This window comes from Acipenser ruthenus, chromosome 17 (genome assembly GCF_902713425.1).
Source record: "Acipenser ruthenus chromosome 17, fAciRut3.2 maternal haplotype, whole genome shotgun sequence".
NCBI classification, from domain to species: domain Eukaryota; kingdom Metazoa; phylum Chordata; class Actinopteri; order Acipenseriformes; family Acipenseridae; genus Acipenser; species Acipenser ruthenus.
The window spans coordinates 12,471,158-12,481,311 of NC_081205.1; the positions used below are offsets into that span (position 1 = coordinate 12,471,158).

Genomic DNA, 10,154 nt, shown 5'->3' on the forward strand with positions numbered 1-10,154 from the left:
ATAATGATATACGTTGTTTGGAGGTATTTTGGTTCTGCAAATAAAAGAAAGGATTTTTTAAGCGCAATGATTGTTATTTAAGTTTTGGTCAGGAGGCCGGTGTAGAGTGTTTTTGTATAGGGCAAGTGGGCTAACGAATGTGGGTTTGTAATCATTCATGTTTTTCTGAAAGGAGATATAGGTATTTTATTTAGTTTTTTTGTATGTGACAAAATCATGCGGTTTCATTTTGGCGTAGTATATTGTGATATGATTTGCTTTATATTAATGCAGCAGGTAAACATTCTGCAGGCCTAATCATGCATTTTACTGCTGTTTTAATGGGGGGGAGTCCCAATGAGAGAAGGAGAGTGGGAGAGAGGGGATAGCAAGAGAGCTACAGGTGCAGAAGTAATTAGGAAGAGGGAGGGGAGAGAGAGCAGCCAAACGCCACACTGTCACTGCTTTGTTCCTCTTTCTTGCCCTGACTTGAGTGTTGTTGGTTCTCAGGGTGTGGTCCTCATGGCAACGTAGGCCTGTTCTCTCAGGATCGCTCCCCCACCACGTACATCACACAAACAAGGAGCAACACCAACACCAGCTCCAATCAGAGAGGGCTTCACGTGTCACATGACTCTCCAGGGTAAGCAGCCAAGGATATCCTCAGTGTGTACTGAAGCAGGACTTGACAGAGTTGACGAGAGAGAGGCTTTTAATTTCTTCCAGTGCAAAAGGTTAAATCATTACAAAGTGCATAGACATCTTACTACTTCCTGTATGAATAGGCTTTCCAGGTTATTATACTTTATTATTATTTATTTCTTAGCAGACGCCCTTATCCAGGGCGACTTACAATTTATTTTTTACATACAATTACCCATTTATACAGTTGGGTTTTTACTGGAGCAATCTAGGTAAAGTACCTTGCTCAAGGGTACAGCAGCAGTGATTGAACCCACGACCCTCCGATCAAGAGTCCAGAGCCCTAACCACTACTCCACACTGCTGCTATACTATCAATATATGTGCTAAAGAATGTCTTTGTCAAGTTTCATTAACTGGATAAGCTGTTCTCTAGCTTAATGTATAAATGTGATCTACAGACAGAAAGACTCTATATACTCCAGATTGTTATGCACTTAATAATGTGTTCCAAAGAATGTCCTTAGTGAGTTTCATAACAGTTGGGCAGAGTTTTCTGTATATATATATATATATATATATATATATATATATATATATATATATATATATATATATATATACAGTGCCTTGCGAAAGTATTCGGCCCCCTTGAACTTTGCAACCTTTTGCCACATTTCAGGCTTAAAAAATAAAGATATGAAACTGTAATTTTTTGTGAAGAATCAACAACAAGTGGGACACAATCATGAAGTGGAACGAAATTTATTGGATATTTCAAACTTTTTTAACAAATAAAAAACTGAAAAATTGGGCGTGCAAAATTATTCAGCCCCTTTACTTTCAGTGCAGCAAACTCTCTCCAGAAGTTCAGTGAGGATCTCTGAATGATCCAATGTTGACCTAAATGACTAATGATGATAAATAGAATCCACCTGTGTGTAATCAAGTCTCCGTATAAATGCACCTGCACTGTGATAGTCTCAGAGGTCCGTTTAAAGCGCAGAGAGCATCATGAAGAACAAGGAACACACCAGGCAGGTCCGAGATACTGTTGTGGAGAAGTTTAAAGCCGGATTTGGATACAAAAAGATTTCCCAAGCTTTAAACATCCCAAGGAGCATTGTGCAAGCGATAATATTGAAATGGAAGCAGTATCAGACCACTGCAAATCTACCAAGACCTGGCCGTCCCTCTAAACTTTCAGCTCATACAAGGAGAAGACTGATCAGAGATGCAGCCAAGAGGCCCATGATCACTCTGGATGAACTGCAGAGATCTACAGCTGAGGTGGGAGACTCTGTCCATAGGACAACAATCAGTCGTATACTGCACAAATCTGGCCTTTATGGAAGAGTGGCAAGAAGAAAGCCATTTCTTAAAGATATCCATAAAAAGTGCCGTTTACAGTTTGCCACAAGCCACCTGGGAGACACACCAAACATGTGGAAGAAGGTGCTCTGGTCAGATGAAACCAAAATCGAACTTTTTGGCAACAATGCAAAACGTTATGTTTGGCGTAAAAGCAACACAGCTCATCACCCTGAACACACCATCCCCACTGTCAAACATGGTGGTGGCAGCATCATGGTTTGGGCCTGCTTTTCTTCAGCAGGGACAGGGAAGATGGTTAAAATTGATGGGAAGATGGATGGAGCCAAATACAGGACCATTCTGGAAGAAAACCTGATGGAGTCTGCAAAAGACCTGAGACTGGGACGGAGATTTGTCTTCCAACAAGACAATGATCCAAAACATAAAGCAAAATCTACAATGGAATGGTTCACAAATAAACATATCCAGGTGTTAGAATGGCCAAGTCAAAGCCCAGACCTGAATCCAATCGAGAATCTGTGGAAAGAACTGAAAACTGCTGTTCACAAATGCTCTCCATCCAACCTCACTGAGCTCGAGCTGTTTTGCAAGGAGGAATGGGCAAAAATTTCAGTCTCTCGATGTGCAAAACTGATAGAGACATACCCCAAGCGACTTACAGCTGTAATCGCAGCAAAAGGTGGCGCTACAAAGTATTAACTTAAGGGGGCTGAATAATTTTGCACGCCCAATTTTTCAGTTTTTTATTTGTTAAAAAAGTTTGAAATACCCAATAAATTTCGTTCCACTTCATGATTGTGTCCCACTTGTTGTTGATTCTTCACAAAAAATTACAGTTTCATATCTTTATGTTTGAAGCCTGAAATGTGGCAAAAGGTCGCAAAGTTCAAGGGGGCCGAATACTTTCGCAAGGCACTGTATATATATATATATATATATATATATATATATATATATATATATATATATATATATATATATATATTTATATACACATGTAAGTGTGACAAACAGAAAGACCCCCATATTCTAAACTATCAATAACATAATCTAAGAAGTGCCTTCATCACAATTGGATAGCTGATTCTCTAGTTAGAGTGCCCCCTCGCTATAACACGGGTCTCGGGGGACTCACAATATGAGCGTTCTAACCGAAGAGCGTTATAAACTGGGGAGAGGGTGGGGGGCGCCGCGTGACACATAACACACATCTGACTACAATACATAATAAAATAACTCCCTCTCATCACATATAGTGATGCAAAAAATGTAACTTTCCATGAATTAACCATGCATAAAGCCCCATGTAATCAATGCTATATTTTTTACAAAAAAAAAAAGGTAACATACTGTAACAGGGCGAGCAGCCCTGTATATTGTTTATTTATTTTTAGGTCGGGGTCTCCCCCTCCGCCCCTGTGCAGTGTATTTATTTTGTATTATTTTTATTGTATTGTATTTGTCGGCGAGCGCCGTATGTGTTATTGTTTTGTTTATTTTTAAAACGTGTCCTGGCAGAGGCGAGATCGGTGCTCGTCCTCTGCCAGGAGTAATAATTAAAACTCGTGCAGAAGGTGGCCATCTCCCGAATTAATTAGGTGATTTAATTTGTTGCTAATCGGGAGATGGTCACCTGAATATAAAAAGCCTGCAGCTCTCCAACTCGAGGTGGGTGGTGTAGGAGCGGAGAGAGCGAGAGCGAGAAAACGAAACTAAATTATAGCATACAGGAACAGTGACAGCGACTGCCCAGCCTGACCTGTATGGATTATTTATTATTTATTGTTTATTTTGCGTTCGTGATTTGTTTTTGTTTAACCTTTTATTTTCGCTCTCTGAGCAAAGTGTTTTCTGTTTAAATATTTATTTTATTTTTGGATTGCTTTAAATAAAACGGCGCCCGCGCCACTGCACCATACCTTTTGTTTTTGTTGTGCCTTCTTCTGCCGTGACGTCAGACCACTCGTCCATTCCTGTCACACATACCCACTCATGGATCATTTTAATTAGCAGTTTTTAAACTATAAATAGCCTGGCTAAGCGACGGTCGGGAGTCGAAGCGACAGACAAGCAAACAATGCGAGAAGGAGAGCGGGTTGGGCGAGGGGAAGAGGGAATGGGCTCGCCCCAGGTTCGGCTGCCGGAGCGGGGCTGAATTGACAAAAAAGTAAATACATTACGAAAGATAACCACGTAATAGGCCTAATATTTATTTAGTTATAAACTGAATGCTGAATAAGATGTCTGTGTAAAGTTCCAGCGCAGCTTCATTTCAGATACTGTATCAAAAGGGAGAGACAGAAACGGATGTTAGACTGAGAAGTTATTTACAGTTTGATCAGCGCCGATACTGTATTCCCTGTAGAAATATTGCATGATTCACTAGTATAGGGAATTGGGGGACATGCTTTAGGAGCATTATATGCAAAACTTGGAAGTGTACAGTACCTGCTACTAATTGTTTGTTATGGGAATGGGGGCGTGGTTAGTAAAGGCTGTGTTACTCTGCCTGGGCGCTGTTCCTGTGCAGTGACGGCAGTCTCTGTGCTTGTGTTGGCAGGCTGTGGTACTGGGGGGAGCTGGGGCTCTATTGCAGCAGGGGAGAGGCAGTGGAGCTGGGGAACAGCTCGGAGACAGCCCTGGAGATTCTGAGACAGCTTCACCAGGCATCCTGGATCAACACAATGTGAGCAACTAACCATCACACAGACACAGCACACACCGACACACACAGCCCTCACAATCCCTGTCTGTGAAGAAATCTGTCATCACACAGAGACAACACACACCGACACACAGAGACAGCACGGATATTTGTTCTTCATTTGACCCATGCCTCTCTCCCCTCTCTCTCAGGAGCAGGGGGCTGTTTGTGGAGTTCACACAGTACCACCGGGACACAGGCCTGTTCTTGGTGGTTACCATGGCGCTGGAGCTGCCTCAGTTTGACTGTGCCGTCCCCTCTCTAAGTGTCAGAGCCCTCCGCATGCAGCCCTCCAGCTCGGGGGCAGACTTGCTGCTTGTCATGATGGTGAGCATTAGAATGACACTGACATTGCCTTTGCAGGACACTCCCCATAGGGAGGAAATGCCTCCCTGAGCTTGGCCCACTTGAGCTGCAGTGACCAACTGTTACAAACTAAAATTGTGGGTATCAGGTAAGGTCACGAAATACCAGGCCAAGCCTCTGTTTTCAATGTTTTCAATGTTGAAATGGATAAACTTGTGTACTGTGACAGACTTAGGTGCTAACTTCTCAATGTACAACTGCATTCGCCACTGACTGTGTTTTTTAAATATTTACCTCTTTTTATCACATTTTGGAATCTGTCTTGCATTTATTTAAATCCAGCGACAGAATGACTGAAGTTGGTAATCAGATACAGAGCTTGATCTAAGAAAAGTAATTCTCTAAATTTATTTTGGGTTAAACATACTTTCTTTTGTTTACATTGTACTTTTATAAACAGGATACTGGAGTGGTTATTTAAACAAACGTAACAAAGTGAAAGAAACAACCCTAAAATGAACAATGTGCTTTGCGCAGGTCCTGCTGCTGGTGTTCGGTGTGTGTTTCCTCTGCTCCGAGCTGCTGGCTCTGTCCAAGGAGAGATGGAGCTACCTCAGGCAGGGCCGGCACTACCTGCAGCTGCTGGTCAGTCTACTGTGCCTGGGGGTCTGCGGCCTGCACTTCACCTTCCTCTCACTGTCCGCTAACCAGCTCCGCCACCACCGGCGTCACCGCCACGCCTTCACTGACTTCCACAAGGTGGCGCTCATCGCAGAGACTGCATCCAACCTGGCAGCCGTCCTGCTCAGTATCCTCACCATCAAGGTACCAGCGCCACCTACTGGCCAAAACAAGGGGTGTAGGAGAGGGGAAAGAACATTTGTATATAAAAAAATCTTCAGTCATTCTGTTTTCAGTCAGTGTCAGGTATTCAATTAGTGACTAATTATTAAAATATATTTAGCCTACAACTGAGAAGGTTTTTGAGAGCTTTTAAAATACTAAAAGGTGTCGACAAGCCTAGTAACTCTTTCAAGCACAGCACAGAGAGCAGGGCTGGAGGACACAGTGAGGAACTGAGTGTTATTATCAGGGTTATTATAGGGAGCGTGGTGAGTGTATAAAATGGGTTACCAAGCCGCATTATTATTGCTGAGTCACTGGGATCCTTTAAGAGCTGACTTGACAAAGTTCCAGGATCAATCAGCTAGTAGGTACTGGACAAGTATTAATGGGCTGAATGGCCTCCTCTCGTTCAGAACTTCTCGTATGGTCTTATGTACGACTTACATACATGTCATGCACGTTTGCTAATGAGGATGCATGGCTTATAATATGTAAAAGCGTCAGTATGTGTGTATATTTACAGTGTGACTACGTTGAGCCTTTCTGCTCACAGTGTGTTTGCGTCTGCTCCTCTCCTCAGATCGTGCGTCAACTGCGCTTTGTCAGGAAGTGGTCGGTGTTTGGGAAGACCTTCCAGCTAGCGGGGCGAGAGCTCACCATGGCAACGCTTCTGCTGCTGCTGCTCCTGCTCATCTTCGCACAGAGCGGCTGCCTGGTACTGCCACAGCGCCCCCTAGGGCTGACAACCTACCTTTCTGTTTCTTTTTATTCCCTTTTCATGTTTTGTCTTCTCCTTTTTTATCTTACTTTCAATTGTTTCCTTATGTATGGCTGGCAATGCACTGTTGTTCACTTGGTAGCTCCAATTCTTACTTCTGTACCTAAATATTGAATGTTTGTTTTTTTTTAATTGATATATTCATGAAACTGTACTAGACAACTTAATGAATATTATAAATCACATATGCAAAATCAACCATCATTCATTAACCTTTTATTAAAACACAAATCATAGCAACCTCAGTCAGCCTGCGCGAGACAACATCTCATCACAATAAGAGACACCCTACACATGACGTATTACAGGTTCATTTGAATTGCGTCCTGAATGACTGAGTTGGTACCCCCCCCCCCCCCCTCCCCTCTTTTCTGCAGCTCTTCTCCTCCACGGTGCAGGAGTTCCGCTCTCTCAGAGGAGCCTGTGTGCTGCTGCTGTCTGCCCTGCGAGGGAGGGTGCGGCTGGGGCGGGTCTCTCAGCAGCAGCCCTTGAGCGGCCCGCTCTACCTGCTGGGCTGCGGGGCCTGTCTGTGCTGGGTCCTGGCCCGCCTGTTCGGGGCTGTGCTGATGCGCAGCTACCGGGCCGTGCAGAACGAGAAGTACCGGCCCGCCATGGAGCCCCAGGACTATGAGATGGTGGAGTTCTTCATCAAGAGATTCAGACTGTGGATGGGCCTCAGCAGGACCAAGGAGGTACTGAAACTGAGAGCGGATAATGGAATTGACATTGGAGTTTGTTCTCAATGAGCCACCATACAGTTGTGATGGAACTTGTTTAACACTTTGTTTAGCACAAGAGAATAACAATCTGGGGATACAGTGTGCGTAGGTCCCAGTGTGTCTGTCCAGACTTACCTCTATCACACATACTGTAGCTGGAGAATCTTCGTGATACTCATAGCTTGTGTATATCCAGCCATAGCTGGGTCTAACAGGAGATGTTTTTCACCTTTCAGAAGCAGGAGGTAATTAAAGACTGTAGTAAATGCTTTGAGAATATACTCCTTATGAGTTTTAACACTTATAATTAAGTTGATGGATTTTTGCTTTCACACATTATGCACTTTGTAAGACCTTGATAATTGTATCTTCCTGTTTCTAATTGTGACCTGTCTGTCTGTGTGTGTGTCTCTTTCTCTCTGTGTATGTGTCTGTGTGTGTGTGTGTCTGTGTGTGTCGTCTGTCTGTGTGTGTGTCTCTCTCTCTCTGTGTGTGTGTGTGTGTCTGTGCGTGTGTCTGTCTGTCTGGGTGTGTCTCCTCCAGTTCCGTCACAAGGTGAAGTTCGAGGGGATGGAGTCCCTGCCCTCCAGGTCCTCTCGGGACTCCGCGGTGCTGTGTCCGGAGTCGGACGCTCTGGAGCTCCCTCGCGCTGGCTCGGCCCTCTCATCGGGCTCTGAGGAGTCCAGCGTGGGTGAAGGCCCTCGATTGGACCCGCGCTCGGATCTCTACGATGTCCAGTTCTATCTAGACCGCCTGCTGCCCACGATCAACAGCCTCCTGACCCAGTTCGACCGTGTCAACAAAGTGACCGGCGACCTCTACCAGATAGAAGCTGACCTGCAGAGAGTGCAGAGCAAGATCGCTGAGAAGAGGAGGCAACAGGTCTCCCCTCCTCCACCTCCTCCTCCTCCCACTGCCTCCCCCGCTCTCCTCCCCCCTCCCCCTTCCCTCTCCTTCTCCTGCAAACTCCTGGAGCTTCCCCGCACCTACACCACATTCTCAGAGCCGGCCCTCTCTCGCCCACGGCCCCACCGCAGCCAGGTCTCTGACTCCAGGGATGCCGAGAGCTGCAGGCCCACTCGCATACCCTCCTTACTGGATGCTGGGACCAGGCGAGTCCCAGGACGAAGGGCCTGGCACTCCGGCCCCCCGCTCTCAGCAGACTTCAGTCAGAGACCCCTGCAGGCCCCAGGGGGAGTGGACGGGAGCCGGCCCAAGAGCGAGGAGGGGAAGGGCAGGCAGGGGAATGATCGGGCCCCTGTGAAGAGGAGGGCCTGGCACAACGAGGGCCCCTGAGAGAAGGACAATCTGCTGGGCCACGGGGAAAGTTCAGGGCACCTGCTGAAAGAACTACCCTGCTTTTGATGACCACAGCAGGGCCTTTTTGAACCACTAATCTTCTCGTGTTTTTTTTGTGAAATGTTGGACTATTTGCTCCAGTCATTCAGCTGTATTTGATTTTACACCAGGTCGCTATACCTGGTCTGCCATTCATCCCTTGTGGGCTACAGTACTGAAACATTTTAAAAGACAATGTACTATTATTATTATTATTATTATTATTATTATTATTATTATTATTATTATTATTATTATTTATTTCTTAGCAGACGCCTTTATCCAGGGCGACTTACAATTGTTACAAGATATCACATTATTTTTTACATACAATTACCCATTTATACAGCTGGGTTTTTACTGGAGCAATTTGGGTAAAGTACCTTGCTCAAGAGTACAGCAGCAGTGTCCTCCACGGGGATTGAACCCACGACCCTCCGGTCAAGAGTCCAGAGCCCTAACCACTACCCCACACTGCTGCTAGTTTAGGGTTGTGGTAATCAGTTTGTTATGGAGGCGTCAGTAAAAAAAGTACATTACATATGTAATACAGCACATACGTAATACAGCACATAGGAACCCCCTATTTAATTCTGACTTGCTTAGCCAGTTGTGATGAAACTTGGTCAGGACATTCTTTATCACACATTGTTGAGAGTATCAGGGGATAATCGGTGGAGCCTGTCTAAGTTGCACTTGCCAGTCTAAGTTGAGGCTGTAGATCATTGTGGTCTATTGTATTTGCAGGTGTAATGTGGTGTATGGTACTATTATACTTGTTTACTGAATGATGTGTTATTAGTAAATCCTGGAGCACTGACATTGTGTATAAATAATATTCATTCCTGCTGTGTTATTAATGTCACTACTATGCCACTGTTTACCATGCAATGTTTTGATTGAAGATTCTGTACTTTGACTGTGTCTCATGACTACTGCTTGTGTGTTGCCATGTATTGTTTTTATGTGTATATTTAGGGTCATGTCAGTTTGTACCGAGCTATTGTGAGGTCTTTATCATGATCTAAATCCTGCCATTGCCCATGAACTGGGTAGTAATCCTGCTGGTGTTCCCACAGAGCAAGGTGAGAGGATACTGAGGCTGGCATTGAGGGCTGGCGTGGTTTAGATCATTAAAAAGAATGATCTGTGTGTGACTAATCCAGAGTTATAGGACCAAAGATTTGTATCTGTTCTGTTAATAAACCAGCCCAGTCTTTGTGAGGAGGTCTCGTTCAGATAATGTGTTTACTATGAAGTATGTAAAGTGTTAACTGTCCGCTATAGACCTGCACAGGAGGGGTTTCTCAACCCAACTCCAAACTGGATGGGTCTCAATACATTCATGACTCTGTGTTTATAATTGAATTGCAGAGTGTGCACATTTGTTTCCTGAACTAGGATTCATCTGCTTCTCCGAACCCCATGATCCTCATATTTATATACCGTATGTGTTAGAATTAATTAAATAACATTGTATGTCCAAAAATAAGATTACCTTGTAAAA

The 10,154-nt window shown here is 44.4% G+C and overlaps 1 protein-coding gene across 1 annotated transcript in view; it reads left to right on the forward strand.

Annotated features, from left to right (window-relative positions):
* pkd1b (polycystic kidney disease 1b) overlaps positions 1–9,871 on the forward strand; it is a 97,231-nt gene extending 87,360 nt beyond the window's left edge. Inside the window, exons 41-47 of the mRNA XM_058989984.1 lie at positions 490–622; positions 4,517–4,642; positions 4,813–4,987; positions 5,504–5,791; positions 6,393–6,527; positions 6,968–7,282; positions 7,853–9,871. Of these exons, the coding sequence (XP_058845967.1) occupies positions 490–622; positions 4,517–4,642; positions 4,813–4,987; positions 5,504–5,791; positions 6,393–6,527; positions 6,968–7,282; positions 7,853–8,605 (1,925 nt within the window). The 3' untranslated portion in view covers positions 8,606–9,871. The remainder of the gene's footprint in view (positions 1–489; positions 623–4,516; positions 4,643–4,812; positions 4,988–5,503; positions 5,792–6,392; positions 6,528–6,967; positions 7,283–7,852) is intronic.
* The last annotated feature ends 283 nt before the right edge of the window (positions 9,872–10,154 follow it).